Raw genomic sequence first — 26,766 nt, forward strand, 5'->3', positions numbered from 1 at the left:
TGTGTGTGTCACCTCCTATGTGTGTCATCTCCTGTGTGTATCACCTTCTATGTGTATCATCTCCTGTGTGTGTCATCTCCTATGTGTATCATCTCCTGTGTGTATCATCTCCTGTGTGTGTCACCTCCTATGTGTATCATCTCCTGTGTGTATCATCTCCTGTGTGTATCATCTCCTGTGTGTCACCTCCTATGTGTATCATCTTCTGTGTGTGTCACCTCCTATGTGTGTCACCTCCTATGTGTATCATCTCCTGTGTGTGTCACCTCCTATGTGTGTATCATCTCCTGTGTGTATCATCTCCTGTGTGTGTCACCTCCTGTGTGTGTCACCTCCTGTGTGTGTCATCTCCTGTGTGTATCATCTCCTGTGTGTATCATCTCCTGTGTGTGTCAACTCCTATGTGTATCATCTCCTCTGTGTATCATCTCCTGTGTGTGTCACCTCCTATGTGTATCATCTCAAGTGTGTGTCACCTCCTATGTGTGTCACCTCCTATGTGTGTCATCTCCTGTGTGTGTCACCTCCTATGTGTGTGTCACCTCCTATGTGTATCATTTCCTGTGTGTATCATCTCCTGTGTGTCACCTCCTATGTGTATCATCTCCTGTGTGTGTCACCTCCTGTGTGTATCATCTCCTGTGTGTGTCAACTCCTATGTGTATCATCTCCTCTGTGTGTCACCTCCTGTGTGTGTGTCACCTTCTCTGTGTATCATCTCCTGTGCGTGTCACCTCCTATGTGTATCATCTCCTGTGTGTATCATCTCCTGTGTGTGTCACCTCCTATGTGTATCATCTCCTGTGTGTGTCACCTCCTATGTGTATCATCTCCTGTGTGTGTCACCTCCTATGTGTGTGTCACCTCCTATGTGTATCATCTCCTGTGTTTGTCACCTTCTCTGTGTATCATCTCCTGTGTGTATCATCTCCTGTGTGTGTCACCTCCTGTGTGTGTCACCTCCAATGTGTGTGTCACCTTCTCTGTGTATCATCTCCTGTGAGTCACCTCCTATGTATATCATATCCTGTGTGTATCACCTTCTATGTGTATCATCTCCTGTGTGTGTCATCTCCTATGTGTATCATCTCCTGTGTGTGTCACCTCCTGTGTGTGTCACCTCCTATGTGTATCATCTACTGTGTGTGTCACCTTCTGTGTGTGTCACCTCCTGTGTGTATCATCTCCTGTGTGTGTCACCTCCTGTGTGTATCATCTCCTGTGTGTCACCTCCTATGTGTGTGTCACATCCTATGTGTATCATCTCCTATGTGTGTCACCTCCTGTGTGTGTCACCTCCTATGTGTATCATCTCCTGTGTGTATCATCTCCTATGTGTATCATCTCCGGTGTGTGTCACCTCCTATGTGTATCATCTTCTGTGTGTGTCACCTCCTGTGTGTGTGTGTCACCTATGTGTATCACCTCCTGTGTGTGTCACCTCCTATGTGTATCATCTCCTGTGTGTGTGTCACTTCCTATGTGTATCATCTCCTGTGTGTGTGTCACCTCCTATGTGTATCATCTCCTGTGTGTGTCACCTCCTATGTGTGTGTGTCACCTCCTATGTGTATCATCTCCTGTGTGTGCCACCTCCTATGTGTATCATCTCCTGTGTGTGTCACCTCCTATGTGTATCATCTCCTGTGTGTGTCACCTCCTATGTGTGTGTCACCTCCTATGTTTATCATCTCCTGTGTGTATCATCTCCTGTGTGTGTCACCTCCTATATGTATCATCTCCTGTGTGTCACCTCCTATGTGTATCATCTCCTGTGTGTGTCACCTCCTATGTGTATCATCTCTTGTGTGTGTCACCTCCTATGTGTGTGTCACCTCCTATGTGTATCATCTCCTGTGTTTGTCACCTTCTCTGTGTATCATCTCCTGTGTGTATTATCTCCTGTGTGTGTCACCTCCTGTGTGTGTCACCTCCAATGTGTGTGTCACCTTCTCTGTGTATCATCTCCTGTGTGTGTCACCTCCTGTGTGTGTCATCTCCTGTGTGTGTCACCTCCCATGTGTATCATCTCCTGTGTGTATCATCTCCTGTGTGTATCATCTTCTGTGTGTCACCTCCGGTGTGTATCATCTCCTGTGTGTATTATCTCCTGTGTGTGTCACCTCCTGTGTGTGTCACCTCCTTTGTATGTGTGTGTCACCTTCTTTGTGTATCATCTCCTGTGTGTCACCTTCTATGTGTATCATCTCCTATGTGTATCATCTCCTGTGTGTGTCAGCTCCTATGTGTATCATCTCCTGTGTGTATCATCTTCTGTGTGTATCATCTCCTGTGTGTGTCACCTCCTATATGTGTGTCACCTCCTGTGTGTGTCACCTCCTATGTGTATCATCTCCTGTGTGTGTCACATCCTATATGTGTCATCTCCTGTGTGTATCATCTCCTGTGTGTATCATCTCCTATGTGTGTCACCTCCTATGTGTGTATCATCTCCGGTGTGTATCATCTCCTATGTGTATCATCTCCTGTGTGTGTCACCTCCTATGTGTGTCATCTCCTGTGTGTATCATCTCCTGTGTGTGTCACCTCCTATGTGTCTATCTTCTCCTGTGTGTATCATCTCCTGTGTGTATCATCTCCTGTGTGTGTCACCTCCTATGTGTGTCATCTCCTGTGTGTATCATCTCCTGTGTGTATCATCTCCTGTGTGTGTCACCTCCTATGTGTATCATCTCCTGTGTGTATCATCTCCTGTGTGTGTCACCTCCTGTGTGTATCATCTTCTGTGTGTGTCACCTCCTGTGTGTATCACCTCCTATGTGTATCATCTCCTGTGTGTGTCACCTCCTATGTGTGTATCATCTCCTGTGTGTGTCACCTCTTATGTGTATCATCTCCTGTGTGTGTCACCTCCTGTGTGTGTCACCTCCTGTGTGTGTCATCTCCTGTGTGTATCATCTCCTGTGTGTGTCACCTCCTATGTGTGTATCATCTCCTATGTGTATCATCTCCTGTGTGTGTCACCTCCTTTGTGTGTCACCTCCTGTGTGTATCATCTCCTGTGTGTATCATCTCCTGTGTGTGTCAACTCCTCTGTGTATCATCTCCTGTGTGTGTCAACTCCTGTGTGTGCCACCTCCTATGTGTATCATCTCCTGTGTGTGTCACCTCCAATGTGTGTCACCTCCTATGTGTGTCATCTCCTGTGTGTGTCACCTCCTATGTGTGTGTCACCTCCTATGTGTATCATTTCCTGTGTGTATCATCTCCTGTGTGTCACCTCCTATGTGTATCATCTCCTGTGTGTGTCACCTCCTGTGTGTATCATCTCCTGTGTGTGTCAACTCCTATGTGTATCATCTCCTCTGTGTGTCACCTCCTGTGTGTGTGTCACCTTCTCTGTGTATCATCTCCTGTGTGTGTCACCTCCTATGTGTATCATCTCCTGTGTGTATCATCTCCTGTGTGTGTCACCTCCTATGTGTATCATCTCCTGTGTGTCACCTCCTATGTATATCATATCCTGTGTGTATCACCTTCTATGTGTATCATCTCCTGTGTGTGTCACCTCCTATGTGTATCACCTCCTATGTGTATCATCTCCTGTGTGTGTTACCTCCTGTGTGTGTCACCTCCTATGTGTATCATCTCCTGTGTGTGTCACCTCCTGTGTGTGTCACCTCCTGTGTGTATCATCTCCTGTGTGTGTCACCTCCTGTGTGTTTCATCTCCTGTGTGTGTCACCTCCTATGTGTGTGTCACATCCTATGTGTATCATCTCCTGTGTGTATCATCTCCTGTGTGTGTCACATCCTATGTGTATCATCTCCTGTGTATCACCTCCTGTGTGTATCATCTCCCGTGTGTCATCTCCTATGTGTATCATCTCCTGTATGTGTCACCTCCTATGTGTGTCACCTCCTGTGTGTGTCACCTCCTGTGTGTGTCACCTCCTATGTGTATCATGTCCTGTGTGTATCATGTCCTGTGTGTGTCACCTCCTATGTGTGTCACCTCCTATGTGTGTCACCTCCTATGTGTATCATCTCCTGTGTGTGTTACCTCCTATGTGTATCATCTCCTGTGTGTATCATCTCCTATGTGTATCATCTCCGGTGTGTGTCACCTCCTGTGTGTGTGTGTCACCTATGTGTATCACCTCCTGTGTGTGTCACCTCCTATGTGTATCATCTCCTGTGTGTGTGTCACTTCCTATGTGTATCATCTCCTGTGTGTGTGTCACCTCCTATGTGTATCATCTCCTGTGTGTGTCACCTCCTATGTGTGTGTGCCACCTCCTTTGTGTATCATCTCCTGTGTGTGTCACCTCCTGTGTGTGTCCCCTCCTGTGTGTGTCACCTCCTATGTGTATCATCTCCTGTGTGTGTCACCTCCTATGTGTGTCATCTCCAGTGTGTGTCACCTCCTGTGTGTGTCACCTCCTGTGTGTATCATCTCCTGTGTGTGTCACCTCCTATGTGTGTGTCACATCCTATGTGTATCAACTCCTGTGTGTATCATCTCCTGTGTGTGTCACCTCCTATGTGTATCGTCTCTTATGTGTATCACCGCCTGTGTGTATCATCTCCTGTGTGTGTCACCTCCTATGTGTATCATCTCCTGTGTGTGTCACCTCCTATGTGTATCATCTTCTGTGTGTGTCACCTCCTATGTGTGTGTCACCTCCTATGTTTGTGTTTGTCACCTCCTATGTGTGTGTGTCACCTTCTATGTGTGTGTCACCTCCTATGTGTGTGTGTGTCACCTCTGTGTGCCACCTCATGTGTGTGTGTGTCATCTTCTCTGTGTATCATCTCCAGTGTGTGTCACCTCCTATGTGTGTGTCATCTTCTCTGTCTATCATCTCCTGTGTGTGTCACCTCCTATTTGTGTGTCACCTCCTATGTGTGTGTCACCTCCTATGTGTATCATCTCCTGTGTGTCACCTCCTATGTGTGTGTCACCTTCTCTGTGTATCATCTCCTATGTGTGTATGTTTCACCTCCTATGTGTGTGTGTGTCACCTCCTATGTGTGTGTGTGTCACCTCCTATGTGTATCATATCCTGTGTGTGTCACCTCCTATGTGTGTGTCACCTCTGTGTATCATCTCCTGTATGTGTCACCGAATATGTGTGTATCACCTTCTCTGTGTATCATCTCCTATTTGTGTGTGTGTCACCTCCTATGTGTGTGTGTCACCCTCTGTGTGTGTGTGTCACCTCTGTGTGCCACCTCCTGTGTGTGTCACCTCCTGTGTGTGTCACCTCCTGTGTGTGTGTGTCACCTTCTATGTGTGTGTCACCTTCTATGTGTGTGTCACCTCTGTGTGCCACCTCCTGTGTGTGTGTGTCACCTTCTCTGTGTGTCATCTCCTGTGTGTGTCACCTCCTGTGTGTGCCATCTATATGTGTGTGTGTCACCTCCTGTGTGTGTGTGTCACCTCTCTGTTCCACCTCCTGTGTGTGTCACCTCCTATGTGTGTGTGTCACCTTCTATGTGTGTGTCACCTCCTGTGTGTGTGTGTCACCTCCTTTGTGAGTGTGTTACCTCTGTGTGTCACCTCCTGTGTGTGTGTGTCACCTTCTCTGTGTGTCACCTTCTCTGTGTGTCACCTCCTGTGTCTGTGTGTCACCTATATGTGTGTGTCACCTCCTGTGGTGTCACCTTCTCTGTGTCACCTCCGATGTGTGTGTGTCACCTCCGATGTGTGTCACCTTCTGTGTGTGTCACTTTCAGTGTGTGTCATCCAGGGTTGTATCTACCCCTAGACCAGGATGCCACTCACCATGGGTGCTGGCACTAATCTCTATTTTGTCTTTTGTTTTTCCGAAAATATGGGTCCATGGGGGAAGGGGGGCGGCAGTCCCTTTCTTTGCCAGGGGCGCTTGGAACCCTAGATTCACCCCAGCCAGACACTCTGAACAATGTACATTTTGTTCCTTGGTAAGATTGGAGGGTACGTGCGCTCCTTGGTTGTGTGTGTATTGGTGTATCATCTCCTGTGTGTATCATCTCCTATGTGTATCATCTCCGGTGTGTGTCACCTCCTATGTGTATCATCTTCTGTGTGTGTCACCTCCTGTGTGTGTGTGTCACCTATGTGTATCATCTCCTGTGTGTGTCACCTCCTGTGTGTGTCACCTCCTATGTGTATCATCTCCTGTGTGTGTGTCACTTCCTATGTGTATCATCTCCTGTGTGTGTGTCACCTCCTATGTGTATCATCTCCTGTGTGTGTCACCTCCTATGTGTGTGTGTCACCTCCTATGTGTATCATCTCCTGTGTGTGCCACCTCCTATGTGTATCATCTCCTGTGTGTGTCACCTCCTGTGTGTGTCCCCTCCTGTGTGTGTCACCTCCTATGTGTATCATCTCCTGTGTGTGTCACCTCCTATGTGTGTCATCTCCTGTGTGTGTCACCTCCTGTGTGTGTCACCTCCTGTGTGTATCATCTCCTGTGTGTGTCACCTCCTATGTGTGTGTCACATCCTATGTGTATCATCTCCTGTGTGTATCATCTCCTGTGTGTGTCACCTCCTATGTGTATCATCTCCTATGTGTATCACCTCCTGTGTGTATCATCTCCTGTGTGTGTCACCTCCTATGTGTATCATCTCATGTGTGTGTCACCTCTTTTGTGTATCATCTTCTGTGTGTGTCACCTCCTATGTGTGTGTCACCTCCTATGTTTGTGTTTGTCACCTCCTATGTGTGTGTGTCACCTTCTATGAGTGTGTGTCACCTCCTATGTGTGTGTGTGTCACCTCTGTGTGCCACCTCATGTGTGTGTGTGTCACCTTCTCTGTGTGTGTGTCACCTCCTATGTGTGTGTCACCTTCTCTGTGTATCATCTCCTGTGTGTCACCTCCTATGTGTGTCATCTTCTCTGTGTATCATCTCCTGTGTGTGTCCCCTCCTATGTGTGTGTCACCTCCTATGTGTATCATCTCCTGTGTGTCACCTCCTATGTGTGTGTCACCTTCTCTGTGTATCATCTCCTATGTGTGTGTGTTTCACCTCCTATGTGTGTGTGTGTCACCTCCTATGTGTGTGTGTGTGTCACCTCCTATGTGTATCATCTCCTGGGTGTGTCACCTCCTTTGTGTGTGTCACCTCTGTGTATCATCTCCTGTGTGTGTCACCTCTTATGTGTGTATCACCTTCTCTGTGTATCATCTCCTATTTGTGTATGTGTCACTTCCTATGTGTGTGTGTCACCTTCTGTGTGTGTGTGTCACCTCTGTGTGCCACCTCCTGTGTGTGTCACCTCCTGTGTGTGTCACCTCCTGTGTGTGTGTGTCACCTTCTATGTGTGTGTCACCTCCTATGTGTGTGTCACCTCTGTGTGCCACCTCCTGTATGTGTGTGTCACCTTCCCTGTGTGTCATCTCTTGTGTGTGTGTGTCACCTCCTGTGTTTGCCATCTATATGTGTGTGTGTCACCTCCTGTGTGTGTGTGTCACCTCTCTGTGCCACCTCCTGTGTGTGTCACCTCCTATGTGTGTGTGTCACCTTCTATGTGTGTGTCACCTCCTGTGTGTGTGTGTCACCTCCTTTGTGAGTGTGTTACCTCTGTGTGTCAACTCCTGTGTGTGTGTGTCACCTTCTCTGTGTGTCACCTCCTGTGTCTGTGTGTCACCTCCTGTGTGTGTCACCTATATGTGTGTGTCACCTCCTGTGGTGTCACCTTCTCTGTGTCACCTCCGATGTGTGTGTGTCACCTCCGATGTGTGTCACCTTCTGTGTGTGTGTCACTTTCAGTGTGTGTCATCCAGGGTTGTATCTACCCCTAGACCAGGATGCCACTCACCATGGGTGCTGGCACTAATCTCTATTTTGTCTTTTGTTTTTCCGAAAAAATGGGTCCGTGGGGGAAGGGGGGCGGCAGTCCCTTTCTTTGCCAGGGGCGCTTGGAACCCTAGATTCACCCCTGCCAGACACTCTGAACAATGTACATTTTGTTCCTTGGTAAGATTGGAGGGTACGTGCGCTCCTTGGTTGTGTGTGTATTGGTGGGGAGAGGGAGGAGGGAAAATATGCTGGGAGGTTGAGGGGAGCAGATGGCTGTGTGTTGTGGTGGATGTGTTGTGGTAGAACAGAAATACTGGAGGCTGGATGGGTGGTGGAAGAAAAAAATATGTTTTGTGTGTATCTGTGTGTGCACATAGGGGGTGGGATTTGCTCAGTAGGAGGCACAGTGCTCCTGGAGGATAAATGTCTCTTAGATGGTTCGTGGCAGCACACACTGCCCAGTTGTTTGGTGATTTTTGGTGACAGGGCGTATCCACATTGTGGGGAGTAGGGTCAACCGTTTCAGGGGGCTCCTTGACATGCGGTCCTGACTACTGCATGCTTCCCTGCTGGACCTATGGTTGACAGACTTCTGAACTGGGATGCCCTGTTGGAGGTGATTAGGGGTGCTCCCACTTTGCGGCATCCCACACTGGTGAGGAGAATGGGTGCTGACCTACCGGTAGGTGCCCAGGTCCGTTGGTGTGGGATCAGATCTTCTCAAAGTCCAGTATGATGCCACGGTGGGGGATGTGCACTGTTTCAGTGGCTCACGTCCGTGGATGCAGTGCAGGTGAAACCTGTGCTGTGTGCGGTGGTGTGATGAGCACGTGCAGCGCTGTCGTTTGGCAGAGGCTGGGGCTGGTGTGAGTGGGGACCAGCGTCCGGTTAAGCACCGCTGCTGCCGTTCAGGTGCCTGGATTGGGGCGGATGTAGATACAGGTGGGTTCAAGATGGGTAAGTGTCTGGGGGTCTCTAATGCGTTTCGGCACAGGTGCCTTCATCAAGGAGGTGTGAGATGTTCAATGCTTCTGAGGTTCTTATGTAGCGCACTTCCCGGGGTAGGGGTGTGATCAGGTGACTCAAGGGGCCAATGGTGCGTTTGAGAGATAATGCAGTGCAGGTGTGTGCAGGGATTTGCAGAATGGTGATGCGGTGCAGGTGTGTGCAAGGACTAGCTGGAGTGATAACTGTAATCAGATTAGGCCAATGGTGTGTTTGAATGGTAATGCGGTACAGGTGTGTGCAGGGACTTGCTGAATGGTGAATGGTAATGCGGTGTAGGTGTGTGCAGGGACTTGCTGAATGGTGAATGGTGATGAGGTGCAGGTGTGTGCAGGGACTTGCTGCATGGTGAATGGCAATGCGGTGGAGGTGTGTGCAGGGACTTGCTGAATGGTAATGAGGTGCAGGTGTGTGCAGGGGCTGATTGCGTGGTGATTACTAATGTACAGGTTGGGGTTGGGTGTGTCTTGTGTGTGTGATTGGGATGGGTTATGGTTGTGTGTTGTGAAGTATGATGGTTTTTGGTGTATGGTGTCATCCTATGGAGTTGCAGTGGAACAATAACTTCAGTCGTATGTTGGGGTGGTGGTTGGTTTGGGTGTGCATTATTTGGAGATGATTGACTGGATATCATTGTCTATGTTGAGACCGCGGGGTGTGAAAGTGTCCTGAGTGAATATCCATTTTAATTCTTCTTTATTGAGTCTTTTGGTTATGTCACCCCCCTCTCCAGTTGTGAGTGATGGTCTTGATACCTAGGAATTCAATGTCCTTGGGGTTACTTTGGTGTTTCTCTAGGAAATGTAGGGGAATGTTGTGGTTTTCTGATTTGTTTCTGATGCTTCTGAGGTGCTCTGCTAATCTTGTCTTAAGTGGCCTCACGGTTCTGCCTATGTACTGTAGGTTGCATGTGCATCTTAAAAGGTAAACTACATGGCTGGTGTTGCATGAAATCTGTTCCTGTATCTTGTATGTGTTACCTGTTTTGGCGGAGGTGAAACATTATGTTCCTTGTTTGGAGTGTCTGGCGACTCCAGCGGTGTCTTCTGGGTTTGGTGGTCAGCTGACAGTGAGCACCGGCTGATACTACCCACTTCCTGCTGTGATTAACGCTAACTCCTAACTCTGCCTCTAGTGCCTAATACTAACTTTCCCTCAGGAGTCTAACCCTCACCCTACCCCTGATGTTTAACTCTCCTCCCCTAACCCTTTCCTCTCATAGCCTAACCCTCTCCCTAGTACCTAGCCCTCCCTTCCCACAGCCTAACCCTCCCCTTCCTCTAATGCCTTACAATAACCCTCCCCTCCTGCAGCCTAGCTCTAAGCCTCCCCTAGTGCCTAACACTCCCCTCCACCTAGTGCCTTACCCTAACAAAAAACCTCTAGTAGACTAACCCTAACCTTCCCTCCCACCACCTAGCTTTAACCCTCCCATAGCCTAACCCTCAAGGCCATAACTAGGGTAATGCAACCTGTGCTATGGCACTGGGCAACGCAGGGCAGGGGGCGCTGTTTGGACCTGTCAATTTTCCTGTTTATTTTCCTTCTCACTTGTAGCTTAGTCTTCTTTTATCCCCAGCATCTCCTGGCTGCCACAGGAGTACCACTATCTCTTACTTGGCCCTTCCCCATAAGGCCATGGCCCTTTTTCAGGTGCACTGCCTTATTAATGTTCCTATTTAAAAAATGGGGGGCAATGCTCTCTCTGACACAGGGCAGCAAAAAGTCTAGTTACGGCACTGCTAACCCTAACCCTCTTCCTGGTGCCTAACCATAACCCTCCCCTCTCCTTGCCTAGCCCTAGCACTCCTGTAGCCTAATCCTAATCCTCTCTTTAGTGCCTAACCCTAACCTTTCCTCCCTCAGCCAAACCCTAAACCATCCCTGGTGTAGCCTAACCCTAAACCTACCCTCCTGCCACCTAGCCCTAACCATCCCATAGCCTAAACCTTAACCTCTCCCTAGAGCCTAACAGTAACCTTTCCCTCCTGTAGCCTAGCCCTAACCCTCCCCTCCTGCTGCATAGCACTAACCATCCCATAGCCTAAACCTAAAGCACTCCTTAGTACCTAACAGTAACCCTTCCCTCTAGTAGCCTAGTCCTAACCCTCCCCTAGTGCCTAAACCTAACCTTCCCCTCCTGCAGCCTAGCCCTAACCCTCCTCCAGGTGCCTAACCCTAACCCTCCCCTCCTGCAGCTTAGCCCTATCTCTCTCCCTAGTGCCTAACCCTTCCCTCACCACCTGCAAACTTGCTCTAACCCTCCCCTAGTGCCTAACCCTAACCCTTCAATAGCCTAACCCTAACTCTCTCCCTTGTGACTAACCTTAACACTCCCCTTCTGCTGTTTATCCCTAACCCTTCCCTCCTGCAGCATAACCCTAACACTCCCCCCATAGCCTATCCCTAACCCACCCTTCCCGCAGCCTAACCCTAACCCTTCTCCTAGTGCACAACCATAACCCCCATCTAATAGCCTAACCCTCCCCCCCACATAGCCTAACTCTAACCCTCCCCTCCTGCAGCCTAGTCCTAATCATCACATAACTAATCCTCTCAATAGTGCCTAACCCTAACCCTCCCCTCATGCAACCTAACCCCAACCCACAACTCACGCAGCCTAAACCTAACCCCCCCTCTGGCAGCTTAACCTTAACCATCTTCTCTAGCAGACTAAACCTAAACCTCCCCTCCCGCAACAGAATCTTATCCCTCCCCTTCTGCTGACTAATCCTAACACTCACTTCTCGCATACTAATCCTAACCCTCCCCTCCCACAGCTAAAATTTAACCCTCCCCTCCCACAGCCTAACCATAACCATCCCCTCCCAAGGCCTAACCACAACCCACCCCTCCCACAGCTTAACCTTAATTTCACCTCCTGTAGACTAACCCTAACCTCCTCTCCCACAGCCTAAATTTCCCCTCCTGTAGCCTAACCCTGCCTAAACCTAACCTTACCCTCCCACAGCCTAACCCTAACACTCATCTAACGCAGACTAACTCTAATCGATCCCTATTGCAGCCAAACCCTAACCCGCATCTACGGGAGCCTAACCCTCCTCTCCCTCAGCCTAACTCTAACCCTCCCCTCCCAACAGCCTAATCCTAACCCTCTCCTACCGCCTCCTAACCCTCCCCTCATGCAACCTAACCCTAACCTTCTATTCCTGCAGCCTAACCCTAACCTAACCTCCAGCAGCCTAACCCTCCTCTTCCGCAGCCTAATAGCAGCCTAAACCTAACCCTCCCATCCCACAGCCTAACCCTAACCCACACCTCTTGCAGCCTAAACTCAGCCCACCACTCTCTGCAGTCTAACTGTAACCCTCCCTTTCCGCAGCCTAACCCTAACCCTGCCCTCCTGTGCCTAACCCGAACCTCCCCTCCTGCAGCCTAACCCTCCCCTTCCACAGCCTAACCCTCCCCTTCCGCAGTCTAAAAGCAGCCTAATCCTAATCTTCAACTCCTGCAGCCTAACCCTAAACCACGCCTCCTGCAGCCTACACCTAACCCTCTCCTCCCGCAGCCAAACCCTAGCCTCCCTTACCGCAGCCTAACCCTCTCCTCCCACAGTCTAATCCTAACACACCCCTACCACAGCCTAATCCTCCCCTCTCGCATACTAACTCTACCCTCCCCTCCTTCAGCATAACTCTAATCCTCCCCTACCACAGCCTAACTCTAACCCTCCCCACCCGCAGCCTAATGCTAATTCTCACTTTCCACTGCCTAATTCTTTCCATCCCCTCCCACAGCCTAACCTTAACCCTCCCCTCCCATAGTAAAACACTAACCCACCTCTACCGCACCCTAACCCTCTCCTCTAGTAGCCTAACCTTAGCCTACCCTCCTGCCGGCTAACCCTAATCCTCTCCTCCCACAGCCTAATCCTAACACACCCCTACCAGAGCCTAACCCTAACCTCCCAACCTGCAAACTAACCTTAACCCTCCTCTCTCGCAGCCTAAACCTAACCCTTTCCTCCCACAGCCAAACCCTAACCCTCTCTGCCCGCAGCCTAATCCTAACATACCCCTTCCGCAGACTAACCCTAACCTCCCTTCCTGCAGCCTAACTCTAATCCTCCCCTTCCATAGACTGACCCTAACTATCCCCTCCCACAGCCTAACCCTAACTCTCCCCTCCCGCAGCCTAACCCTTACCTCCCCTCCTGCAGTCAACTCTAATCCTCCCCTCTTGTAGCCTAACTTAATTTCCTGCAATTTAACCCAAACCCATCCCTTATGCAGCCTAACCCTAACCCTTACCTCTCATAGCCTAACCCTAACCCTCCCCTTCTGCACCCTAACCCTAACATCCCCTCCTGTAGCCTAACCCTAACCCACCCCTCTTGCAGCCTAACCCTAACCTCACCTCCAGTAGACTAACCCTAACCTCCCATCCCGCAGCCTAACTTTTCCCTCTTGCAGCCTAACCCTTACCTCCCTTCCCTCAGCCTACCCCCAACCCACCCCTTCAGTAGCCTAACCCTCCCCTCTTGCAGCCTAACCCTCCTGTAGCCTAACCCTAACCATCCCCTCCCGCATACTAACTCTAACCCTCCCTTCCTGTAGCCTAACCCTAACCTACCCCCCCGCAGGCCAACCATCCCCTTCTGCAGCCTAACCCTAACCCACCCCTACTGCAGCCTATCCCCAGCCCACCCCTCTCTGCAGCCTAACCATAAACCTGCCCTTCTGCAGCCAACCCCTAATTCTACCCTCCTGCAGCCTCACCCTAGCCTCCCCTCCTACAGCCTAACCCTCCCCTTCAACTGCCTAAAAGCAGCCTAATCCTATCCCTCCCCTCCCACAGCCTAACCCTAACCTTCTCCTCCCGCAGCATAACCCTAACTCTCCCCTCCTGCATCCTAACCCTAACCCATACGTCTTGCAGCCTTACCCCAGCCCACCCCTCTTTGCAGCCTAACCGTAACCCTCCCCTCCCACAGCCTAACCCTGACCCACACTTCCTACAGCCTAACATGAGCCCACCCCTCTCTGCAGCCTAATCCTAACCCTCCCCTCCTGCAGCCTAACCCTAAACCACCCCTCTCACAGCCTAAACCTAACTCTCTTACCCGCAGCCTAACCCTAATCTCCCTAATCGTCCTGCAGCCTAACACTAACCTCCCCTCCCGCAGACTAACCTTTACCCTCTCCTCACCCTTTTGCCTAAATCTAGCCATCCTTTCCCCTGCAGCCTAATACTATCTGTAGCCATGCTGCAAAAGTAGACATCATAACTATTGACATTGTGATGTCTACATTATTATTGTCCTCATTGTAAATGTTGATATGATGTATATAATGGTTTAGGTGGGCAGAGACCTGAAATACTTTGTGGTTGCTGAGGAGAATTATGTTAGAATCAGAGGGTTATATTTACTGAAGTGCAGGTTTTTAGAAGTGGAGATGTTGGCCATAGCAACCTATTCATAACATTTATCTAGCACTATTTAGAAGATAATAGCTAGAATCTGGTTGCTGTGAGCAACATCTCAACTTCTAAAAACCCGCACTTTAGTAACTATTCCTCAGAGACTTGCGGACATTAGGACATCGCCCTATTACTGGTCATTTATCACTTCTAGCACAATGTTCTGTGGTGGGAATTGTATCACATGTAACTGTGTAATTTGTGTGTTTGCATTGCAGATGGGCAACACGCGTATTCTTTTGATGAGCTGTGATGTCATGGCGGTGGGCACAATGGTAAGATGAGAATAATATAATGTAGATATATTACTTTCTATATCTCCATGTTATTTTGGCATCAGTGCTTGTTCTCTGCACTTTATTACAGTACCTGATAATATTAATGAACGTTACCGTGGTGTTTGGGTGACCTAGATATTTATCATGCATAATCCATTCATTCCACAGCACAGTGCCACCCAGTGGCCAAATCATTGTGAAACGTGTCAGTGGCCGTGCAGGGCTAGCGGGATGTTTCCAGGGATCACTGTCTCTATATAATCTGTATTTATATTTGTAGTGTCAGAACAGAGCAAATGTTCACTGACAACATCTGTCTTATGACCAGTAAATGCTTTAAACCTTCTATCGGATGAGGTGTTGTCATGTGTGCAAACCACTTATCATACTAACATAAAATAAAGACACTGAGACGTGGATTTGGCAGATAACTTGATGGCGATTTATTGGAGCAATAATAATTATTATTTATTTAAGGATGTATGGTGGCAAAGAAAGGACGGCCAGAAATCAGCCAGATCTGCTATGCCCACACACAAACAACAAAAGGCATAGCAGGCGTAGATCGCCCAGAGTGCATACACATAACCATGTAACTCATATCATCAACAAAAGGTAACGCTCACCCCCATCTTGACTTCCCACCCGTTTAGGTGGTGATACTGCCCCCCGTTAGGTTGGTACAGCCAACTACCAGTCAACGAAGGGAGCGCCCTTAAATCATAATTGCACCCGGACTGGCGACCTGCCGTTCTTTCCCGCCACCCAAAACCAAACCCACAACATACCAAAATTTATAGGGGAGGGAGGGTGGGGAATCTGGAACAAAGAGGCTTTGGCCCACACTTTTATCCCACTATATAATGTTCCTGTTACAAACCCGCCCCTGCTTGCCATAGGCTAACTCCCACAAGTAATTTGCATACATGCCTGCCCCCATCCTAGAGGTTTAAAACACCTCTTTTCTTATGCAATCTTTCGGTTTCTCTAAACCTTCTATCGGATGAGGTGTTGTCATGTGTGCAAACCACTTATCATACTAACATAAAATAAAGACACTGAGACGTGGATTTGGCAGATAACTTGATGGCGATTTATTGGAGCAATAATAATTATTATTTATTTAAGGATGTATGGTGGCAAAGAAAGGACGGCCAGAAATCAGCCAGATCTGCTATGCCCACACACAAACAACAAAAGGCATAGCAGGCGTAGATCGCCCAGAGTGCATACACATAACCATGTAACTCATATCATCAACAAAAGGTAACGCTCACCCCCATCTTGACTTCCCACCCGTTTAGGTGGTGATACTGCCCCCCGTTAGGTTGGTACAGCCAACTACCAGTCAACGAAGGGAGCGCCCTTAAATCATAATTGCACCCGGACTGGCGACCTGCCGTTCTTTCCCGCCACAGCAAGGTTCTGCTTATAGAACCGCTGCACCGCCACCATACCAAGTACTACCCCAATAACGCCAACTCCTCAAAAATATCCCCAATAAACAATGACAAACCCTCCTCTGTTAAATGAACTCCATCAGGTCTATACATATAACTAAATCGAAATTGAATGTTCTTATGGTAAATGAAACGGCCATAATTGGCCATCACAAATTTGGCAACTGCGAAATTAAGTTTCTTCCTAGCTTCGTCATTAGCAGGAAAACTCCTAACCCCACGCCAGACCTGTCGAGGTACAATGCAAGACCAAATTAATTTACACAAGGGCCAGGCCGATAGCACCCTCACCAAATCGTTGACAATATCAACTCGTAATTCTACAGTGGACATCTGCCCTAAGTCGTTGCCTCCTAAATAAGCCACCAAAATACGTGGCCTACCAAAAAGCCTTGCATACTCTAACAGTTTAGGACAAAAGGAATGCCATCTCATACCTCTGGAACCTATCCAACGGACCCTAGCTGAATATTCAAAAATTGGAGCTTGATCTGAACTCAAACCTAGCAGCCCAGAAAATATATGAGTGGCCTATAACCCAAATGTCCTGCGTGTCAAAAAGCAATCCAAAAGGTGGAGGAAAGCAGTAAATAAAAAATTAGTAATTGTCATAAAACAATAAAATTTTATGGTGTATTAGTGGGATCTGATAGAACATAAGTGAGTATCTGCCAAAAAGAAAAATTTTCTATTGGTCGCCGACTTTACTATTTGAAGTGGCTGAGACAAACAGAAGACACAAAGGGGAAGAATGGGTGGGGGGGAATTGGGAAAAAACAGGTGAACTCGGCAAGAGGTAAAATAAAAACCTGCTGAGGGATGGACTATGGCCTAATTAAATGATTGAGAATAGCCGAATTGAATCCGTCAGTTCAGGTAAAAATTGTAAAATCCCTCAAGACTCCCATTGCCAGCAATGGCGAGTAGCTAATCCCGAGTAGGACGGACAGGGGTAACAGACAAGACAGGACAGTACATGAGACAAGACAAAAACCAGGCAAGCATAAACTATAAACGTAACCGGAACAGACTGTGAAATGACTTTAAAACAAAGGGCCTTCACGCCTAGGTCGAATGTAACCTTTATAACTATCCGATTTCCAACGTCCTAGGGCCTTAATTTCTGATGCCAAGAAACCCGCAGCTGCCGCCGAAGTTGCGGCTCCGATCAGAAACGAGTGTGTACCAAAATCTTGAGGCGGGAGGCCTAAAACTGATACACACCTCTTCAAAAACCAACCAAACTGGTATTTGGTAAGCGGAGTCCTGTCCATATGCATGAGTCATGAACCAGGAACATCCAGCCGCAATAACTCATACCGCATAGCTAGTGCCACGGGGCAGATCTGTTCGTACCTAGATGGACCCAACGAGATCCACCCACCCCTACCAGTCTGGTCGGTCTTTGACCGCCGAATCCTACAGAGAACAGACCTCTCACTGACCAGGATATCCGAGAGGAGCATGGCGGCATCAACCCATTTGGATGATGCCACCAGCTCCGATACCCTCAAGGTGCCGTGAAAAGCCTCTGAAAACACTACTTGAATCAGGACCGCCTCATACGCAGTAAGAGCCACTCCGAGAACCGCCCCTAATACTGCCGGAAGCAGATGAGCATCCTCAGGTCTCCTACGGTCAGCTACTGGCCGGGAGACCCGTGCCCAACCCTTTAAAGCCTTCACAATCAGAAAACTTTTAGTAAAGTCAGGTTGGCCCTTCAATTTACAATAAAATGCAATGCCCCCCAAAGAGCGCGCAACAGAAGCCCTGGATCTGCCAGCCAAATGGAGACTCCAAATAAAAGAAAGCATCGAACGATGCTGACTCTTACCTGCCTGTTTGCTGCTACGGGAATAATCTTCCCATTCATTCCATGCCTGCCGATATGCTCGCAACGTGGAGGGGGCTAAAGACTGTTCTGCTAAGCCCTCCATGCCGGCTTGATCACCTGCCAAACATAAGAGGGGCAAAGCACAACGTCAGCACCAGGGGCCACAGATCGGGACCTAGCCCACTGGAAACGTGATAACGCATCGTCTATCTCATTCTCCACCCCAGGAACGTGTCTTGCCTTAAACATGATGTTACAGCGCAAACATGTGAGCACAGCTGCGCTAGCAAGCGCAAAACCAGCAGGGAAGCCGCATGTTGCTGATTGTATCGCATGGACCACGCCCAGGTTGTCACACCTGATAATGATGCTGCGATTGCGTAACCATTCCCCCCAGATTTCCAAGGAAACCATTATGGGAAAGAGTTTGAGAAGGAGTAAGTCCTTAGTCAAACCCTTTCCCACCCATTCTTCCAGCCAACGGCCAACGCACCAGGAGCCATCAAGGTAACATCCGAACCCTGTGGTGCCTGCTGCGTCGGTGAACAGCTGCAGCTGCAAATTGTCAGCGGCTGGAGACATCCACAACCGAACGCCATTAAAATCCCGAAGAAACGAGACCCAGACAGAGAGGTCCTGCTTAAACTCTGAGGATAAACGTAGCAAATGTCTCGGTTAGTGACACCAGCCGTGGCCCTTTCCAATTTACGTGAAAAAGCTCTGCCCATTGGAATTACTTTACAGGCCCAGGAGGGATTGCGCCTGCCGCAGGGTAATTCTACTGGAAGCCGTGCATTTCGCTATGGCATTACGCAACTTGACAGGCTTATCGAGAGGAATGCGACAAGAACCCGCCGAGGTACAGATCTCGATACCCAGGAATGACAAGGGGAAGGGCCCTCCGTTTTGTCCGCAGCAACGGGAACTCCAAATGAAAAAACAGCGCTCGTAAAGAAAACAAAAGATAACTGCATCTGCCTGAACCGGAAGGGCCGACACACAGAAAGTCATCGAGATAGTGGGCTATTCCATGACTACCGCAAAAATTAAATAAATAAATTCCGCGCACCAGTGTAGGAAGGTGCTAAAATGCTCGAAAAACGCACAGGACACAGAACACCCCATAGGCAAGCATTTGTCTATGCCATATCCGTTGTCCAAGCTAAAAACCCATAAACTGGAATGACTCTGGGTGCAAAGGAAGTAGACGAAAAGCTGACTCAACATCTATCTTAGCCATCAGTGCGCCCGGACCATAACACCTAATGACGTCCAAAGCATCGTCAAAAGACTGGTACACCACCGAGGAAACCTCAACTGGTATGGCATAATTTACTGACGAGCCTGGCGGATAAGACAGATGTTGCATGAGCCTGTATTTTCCTGGAATTTTCTTGGGAACCACTCCCACCGGGGAATTCACAAGATCCCTAATGGGGGTTCTGCAAAAGACCCTGCAATGCGCCTGACGCTAACCTCGCCAGCCACTTTTTCCCTAAGAATGTGAGGCAATTCAAAGGCAGACTTCAAATTTCTAGGCGAATATGTGTCGACATCCCTGCAAATAGGTAAACGAAAACCAAAACTGATGCCTTTTAACGAAAATTCTGCGTCCTGCAGAACCGGGTACCAACTCAACCATTTTGCTATCGCTGTGACACGGACAGGGGATGGAACTTTACTTAGCACTTGTGCCTTTTGCTGGCTGTGCAGGCTGCTGCTGGGCACCCCCCTTGAAACACTTGGCAACTGGGTGATTGCCACCACATCGCAAGCAGAGGTGACGAAAACGACATTTTAATGTGGAATTATTAAAGGCGAAGCATTTTCCCCAGACGCCTGCTGTTAGCCCTGACGAACTGAACTAGCTGCTTTGCACGCGTTGTACCCCTCATAGGCAGGACGCAAAGGTTGCGTGACCTCCAGCAATGTATATTTGTGGAAGTAGGAGCATAGCTGAGAATGGAGCTTCCCGGTGATAGCTGCTTGGGGCAGTGATTGCAATAATAAGCTGTGCACCCTGTAGAAATTCACTGTAGCACATGTATTCTGTATATTTTGTAAGTTAAATGCTCAGAATACAGTATATAATACAATCTCCTCTATTGGCTGATAATAATGATTCAAAGGAGATAAAAGCTAGATCTTAGGTGCTATACATAAATAAAGCAGTGTCAAAGCCATTACCCCTTACTGTCAGATAACGCATCACTAAAGCATTCTATTCCCCCAATGATACCTCAATGCCCAGCATAATACTGACACTGTTTGCTGCAACTGTTTTCTACCATTAAGAGGCATAATCAGCACTTAGACCATCTATAAAATACATCATACGAATGTACTGAATGATATAATTCTGGCATATACAGGACCAGCAGACACAGTAAGTAATTATATGTAGAAGTAGAGCCATCCTGTCTGAGCTGAATCTTTTTATTTCATGTGCCGGCTCCTTTACAGATCATATGAGCAAGTTGGGGAATCTGGGAGAGGGCAGAAAAAGAAACCATGCACTGTCCTGGACATAGATGCACAGACTGGTCCCCTTATGTACTGGATGGTGTATTATCCAGTATTAATAATTGATCCAATAGGTGATCCATATCAGTGCACCCCGTACAGTGCATGTTTTCCAGATCTAGTTGGTGCACAACAATATTCATTACTGGCTTTTTAACTTTTTCTACTGGCTGACACATTTAAAAGATCAACAGGGACTGTAGTGCTAGTTATTTCATTTGTGACACTGAGGGGATCCTAAAAAACATGCAACTTTAGTATTATATGCTATTTCTATTGTAGTCATCATGGTGTGGGCTGAGGGGGGGTTCAGGTAAGGCACTCATAAACCCCTCCTGCATTTGCCTATGGTGCTGGCCACTGCAGCCACAAAGATGATATTGACCAGGGGCATTAAGGACTAAAGGGAAGCACCCCTCCCCCGCACTGGCACACCTTCCACAAAGCTGCTGCAGCAGCCTGAGGGGGGATAGAACTATCAATAGGGGAACCACACCTGCAGCCCCTAATAACATGGGCACTGTGGAGCCAGGGACCAGGGTCTGGGGAGGCTCATTACTAGGCAGGACATGGCTACACCCACCCCCAGCAGAACAAGAAATCAGAAAAGACACTGATTGAGGACAGAAAGGAAAAGTAAAAGCAATGATATGAAGTAAATGAAAAGAGACTAAATACAATAAGGAAAAGGAGGAGAGAAGAGGAGAAGAAGGAGAAGCACTAAGAGAGTTTTATTAAGGAAAATGACAACTGACAAAATGCACTTCCCTGTCCTGGAGGAATCTGGAACAAAGAGGCTTTGGCCCACACTTTTATCCCACTATATAATGTTCCTGTTACAAACCCGCCCCTGCTTGCCATAGGCTAACTCCCACAAGTAATTTGCATACATGCCGGCCCCCATCCTAGAGGTTTAAAACACCTCTTTTCTTATGCAATCTTTCGGTTTCTCTTGTATTACTATTACATATATACATATTACAGTAATATGGTTACATCATGTGCAACCACACCAAGCAGTGTATTAACTGTCATGGTCACAAACGCTGCGACTTGTCAGTAACACAGAGGAGCTTCCCAGCCCCCCACATCCCTGCACCTCCCCCAGTGTCTGCCAGGCTTCTGATCACTGCTGATTGGTCAGCAGGGCAGGACCCATTGTCGGCTCTTGGGGTGTTTGACCTTAGCGTTCAAACAGGGGCGCCACCCCATAGAGGGCACACCCCTCCCCAACATCCCGATTTCAGCGGCACAGCACTGTCCTGCAGTTCCACCTGTGGCACGAAGTGTCCCGCGGGTGGTCAAATCGGGAGGTTGGGCACCCCCACCGCCACAGCTGTGTCGTGGTGCCGGACCTCTGAGTAGCTGAATAGATGCTGCGCACATGCGCGTGGCATCCTGTCAGTGCTGGGAGAGGGCTGGGGAAGCTAGTGACAGAGTGCTGGGCTCTCCCCCACCCTGACGTTACAAGTAACTTCACATAGGGGACGTGTCTTATGGTAATTAGGCCACACTCCCATGTTTGGTCACATACTACAGATGTATAACACCGGGACCCCCCACCTAGAGGCTGCAGAGAGGAGCAGCCACTGGGGAAATGTAAATTAACCCCAGCCCCCCACTGTGTACCTGGCAGCTGCTGGGCAAAGTAAAGTCTCGTTAGTCTCATTGTTCCAAACATTGATAGTGATGTATAAAGTCGCTGTTTATGTTTCATTTTGTTTAATATAAAATCGCCTTAGATAAGTAATAAATAGGTGTTCTTGACCTAATTCAATCATAAAAAAAATAAGACAATTTTGGAGCTGTTTTTTGGGGAATTTTTTTTTTTAAAGCTGCGTATTAATCTATTATTTTGAGGAAACGAGATGTGTGGTAAAAATGTATTTGTGGTGTCTTGTTCAGTGATCAATGTACGTTTGTTACCCTGTCCATCTGCTGGTGTCACTGTTCCCAGGTGTGTGTTCAGTCACTATTATATCAGCCTGTATATTATATATTGTAATGATCTATCCATGCAGGAAGCAACCAGCAGCCTGTATATTATATACTGTAATGATCTATCCATACAGGAAGTAACCAGGAGCCTGTGTACTATATACTGTAATGATCTATCCATACAGGAAGTAACCTGGAACCTGTATATTATATACTGTAATGATCTATTCACACAGGAAGTAACCAGGAGCCTGTATATTATATACTGTAATGATCTATCCATACAGGAAGTAACCAGGAGCCTGTATATTATATACTGTAATGATCTATCCATACAGGAAGTAACCAGGAGCCTGTATATTATATACTATAATGATCTATCCATACAGGAAGTAACCAGGAGCCTGTATATTATATACTGTAATGATCTATTCACACAGGAAGTAACCAGGAGCCTGTATATTATATACTGTAATGATCTATCCATACAGGAAGTAACCAGGAGCCTGTATATTATATACTGTAATGACCTATCTATACAGGAAGTAACCAGGAGCCTGTATATTATATACTGTAATGATCTATTCATACAGGAAGTAACCAGGAGCTTGAATATTATATACTATAATTATCTATTCACACAGGAAGTAACCAGGAGAGAAGTGATTGAACGGGCGATATATCTGTAGTGCATCGCCAGGTGTGTACAGCGGCTATGTTTGTGAACAACGTAGTTCACAGACATATCCGATCTGCTGTGCAGCACATCAGGTGGCTGATATATCTAAAAGATATATTGATCCTCTGCTGGTGTGTACAGGTGGCCTGCAGATTTAAATCCCCGCCCTTTTGAGCTGTCAAGCCCAGAACATCGGGCAGAAAAATTGGTAAGTGTGTATAAACATCAATCGTAAGACGACTTAGTGTGTACCCAGCTTTACATTACACCTCTGCAGGGGACACTAAGGGCCTGACTGAGACCAACTCGCGAGGGCATGGCGCTCACAAGCGGGTCAATGTTTGTGCATTGCGCACGCGTGGTGTGCACAATGCGCGTGCGCGAGCCCCGGAGTGAGTGAGAACTTCACTCGCTCCGGGGCTCGCTACAAGACGGGGTGGCTGTCGATGTTGATCGACAGCTCACCCCCTTTTGTAGGCGGGTTGGGGGGGTGGCTGGACAAACGGGGGCATTCCCGAAGGAATGCCTGCCATTTGTGGGCGGCCCTACTGACATCACACGTGATGTCAGTAGTGAACTTCCAAGCTCTATTAGAGAAGGGAGTTCACTGGGGCTTGTGGTGGACAAGACCCTACCACAAGGGTCTCGTCGCATGCCCGATGGTCACGATAATCAACCACAGCTTAACGAGTGGCCTGGAGGCCAGGAAAAATAAACCGGCATGCCCTGATTCAGAGCGAGCGCTCGCATATAGCGAATGCCTCTGCATCAAGGCCTAAGGACGTAGGCCAATTACCCCATCATTGTTCCCTATTGTTCCTTGTATGGATACCTAATTGTCACTATTTAGCACTGCTAGTCGCTTAAGAAAGAATTGCTTTCCAGTCCAATCGTGTGGTTCCAAAGCACAAAAAGTTATATTATGTAAACAGGGAAAGCTTTAACAATTAGAATAAAAAGCAATGAAAATAGTACGGCCGATACATACGCTTTGTGCTACTGGTCCCAGTATGCAGTATTTCAATCCTGAACCCTGCGGTCACCGTCACCCAAAGAAATGGAGAAATAACTGCTTACTGCACCCAGCTCACAAGCATATATTTGGTACAGATTACAGAGTCAACAAAGGCACGTAATAACAGATTCTCAATGGTTCTTGCTTCAGGTCACTCTGGTCATGGGTTAGTTCATATGGTGTCATTAGGGGTATGTCTCAGTTCTCCAACAGCTTGGAGCTGAGTGAGCCTCCCACCATGCCATAAAAAGATTGGCGTAGCTTGGGGCCAGTCTGGTGCCCATGGTGGTGCCTGTAAGTTGGAGAAAAAAAAGTGTTCTCAAACCAGAAAAAATTATTCTGTAATATATTGATGCCCTGGTCTTTTGTTGTATTTGGAAATAAATTTAGAACTTTTTTATAGTCTTATGAATAAATGCTTTTTGGAAATTCATCTACTTCAGTTATATTTTCTCCTGGGCCCCAGTTTTGGAAATATGCTATGTATGCATGATTCTACATAAAAGAAACCTTTTGGGGAATGCTGACATCTGTTCCCAGGTGAGTTTAAACCCAGAAGGGGATGCACAAGTGTTTCATAACTGCTTGTTAAGTGATAAAGAAGATTACACAAAAGATACCTTTTTGTGTATGCATCTCACTGCTTTGAGGTGAGTTGCCCATATTTGATGACCATCAACTGTTGCAGATATTTAATTTTTACTTTGAATAATACTCTTTACCATATTTTCATTTTCCCCGTTGAGGATATCATATCTTCCAAAAACTGACGGAAGGGGGACACACATAACTTGAGTTGTGGACAGCACTACTTTTGGACCAAACATGACCTGTCCACTGTATTCTGAACCTCAGATCTCATTTAAGTACATATTAAATCTTAATCATTATCTCACAATTCCTTAAATAATGATTATTAACCGTAGTGAATGGGAACCATTCTATACATATGCGTACGCATATGTGCGTCCATGTAATGTCCATATGTATGGATGTGAGTATGCATGTGAGCGTCTATGTGTACGCATGTGGATACACACACGAGCATCTATGTGTATGCATATATGTTTATGTGTGTGTTATGTGCATCAGTGTACAGTATGTGTAATGGATTAATATATATATATATATATATATCCCTAAGTTTATCAATTTCTGGCATATTTAACATTAAGCTTGCCTGGACCAAATTCCAAGGTGTCATAAACAAAAAGGTTGTTCTGCTCAGAGGAGACGAACTGATGTTAGCTGGAGTCATGAAGTGTGATAGCTCATCAAAGGCTTTCCACTGCTCATTTGGAGTGTAAATGTCAGTTCCTCTGCACCACAGCAGCATCGAACAAAAGGTATACAATTGCTAAAGATATGCAGGTTTCCTCTGCGCATACCAATACCTGTGTGCCTTTTAACATATACACACAGACACAGACATACACATAAATCCTGTTTCCCACACACTGACTAAACCTGCATTAATGTATATATATACGCATTTGTGAGCATCGGATTGTGCCGACGCAGAGTAGCATTCATCAGACTATAGACGACCAAATCATCTGATAATAATTGTACATCGATCATACTCAATTATTTGACTTCGACACTTGCTGGACTTTCACAGGCAACTTGGAGCCAATCAAGCATGTGCTCATCAGGAAAATGAAGTAGGAGGAAGGGACATGGGCCCTGATTCAGACCCGCTCGCTGGGTCTGTGGGCAGTTTTTATTATTTTTTTATTATTTTCTCCAACCGCTCGCAAAGCTGTAGGAGACCACCCACAGCTTGTGTGAGTGGCCAGGAGACCATCGCGATAATCGTGACCATCGTCCTTGCGATGAGACCCTGGGGTAGGGTCTAGGCTGCCGCAAGGCCGAGTGGACTACCTGCTCTAATAGCTGGAAGTCCACTTCTGACATCAGTAGTGATGTCAGTTTGCCCACCCAACAAATGCCAGGCGTACCTAAGGGAACACCTGCATTTGTCCAGCCAACCCCCCCTACCTGACCACAAAACGGGGCGAGCTGTAACTCACCATCAACAGCTGCCCCGTCTTGTTGTGAGCCCTGTAGCAACTGAACTTCAGTCGCTCAGCGGGGCTCGCACACATGCATGCTGGACGCGGTGCATGCGCAGTCCGCAAACATCGGGTTGCTTGCAAGTGCGCAGTGCTCGTGAGCGGCTCTGAATCAGGGCCTTGATGAGGGACCCCAGAAGCGGGAAACTGTGCAGCTCCCCCGACTCATCACTGGCACCCTGGGAAATTACTAGGTTTTAAAAAGAACAAGCCCAGTACTTCCAGGAGAGCTTGGGGACTGGCTATCTGCAGCACAGACCTGGACTAGGCATTACAGTGCCATCAGTGGACAGGACACGTGGCACAGAGCACTGTGTGGGGTGGAATCACATGCCCAGGGACACTGATCTACCATCTGCAGCATGGTGTCAGTCCCTGACTTTGGGGTGATGCTCTGCCAAGGTACTTTGCCATCACCCCTGTGTGGAGTTATTTCTTCTCTTGTGCGGACTAATTCGCTATCCTTAGTGTGGAAGCACAAATAGTTTTCCTGTGTGGATCTTCTATTGTGTACATATAAGGCGTCCATAACTTTATTGCAACTAAAAACAATATAACAACTTACAACTAACTTATACTAAAATAAAGATACGGACACAGACTGCTTTGGTTAAATGGTAATAATAACTTGTTTTTATTGAAGGTATGACCCTGTGATTTTCATTTACTTTTGGGAGGCAAAGAAGGATACTACAAACACTCAGCTCCAGCCATATGTTACATAACCAATATTAGGGAGCGACTGATACGCCCCCCTGTGGT

At 47.6% G+C, this 26,766-nt stretch overlaps 1 protein-coding gene across 1 annotated transcript in view; it reads left to right on the forward strand.

Moving 5' to 3' along the window:
- Positions 1–26,766, forward strand: part of LOC148506416 (V-set domain containing T-cell activation inhibitor 1-like) — a 123,377-nt gene that overhangs the window by 79,752 nt on the left and 16,859 nt on the right. Inside the window, exon 5 of the mRNA XM_088446788.1 lies at positions 14,421–14,477. Coding sequence (XP_088302914.1) covers positions 14,421–14,455 — 35 coding nt within the window. The 3' untranslated portion in view covers positions 14,456–14,477. The remainder of the gene's footprint in view (positions 1–14,420; positions 14,478–26,766) is intronic.

The sequence above is a fragment of the Taudactylus pleione genome, unplaced genomic scaffold, assembly GCF_031769625.1.
Source record: "Taudactylus pleione unplaced genomic scaffold, aTauple2 ptg000405l, whole genome shotgun sequence".
Classification (NCBI taxonomy): Eukaryota; Metazoa; Chordata; class Amphibia; order Anura; family Myobatrachidae; genus Taudactylus; species Taudactylus pleione.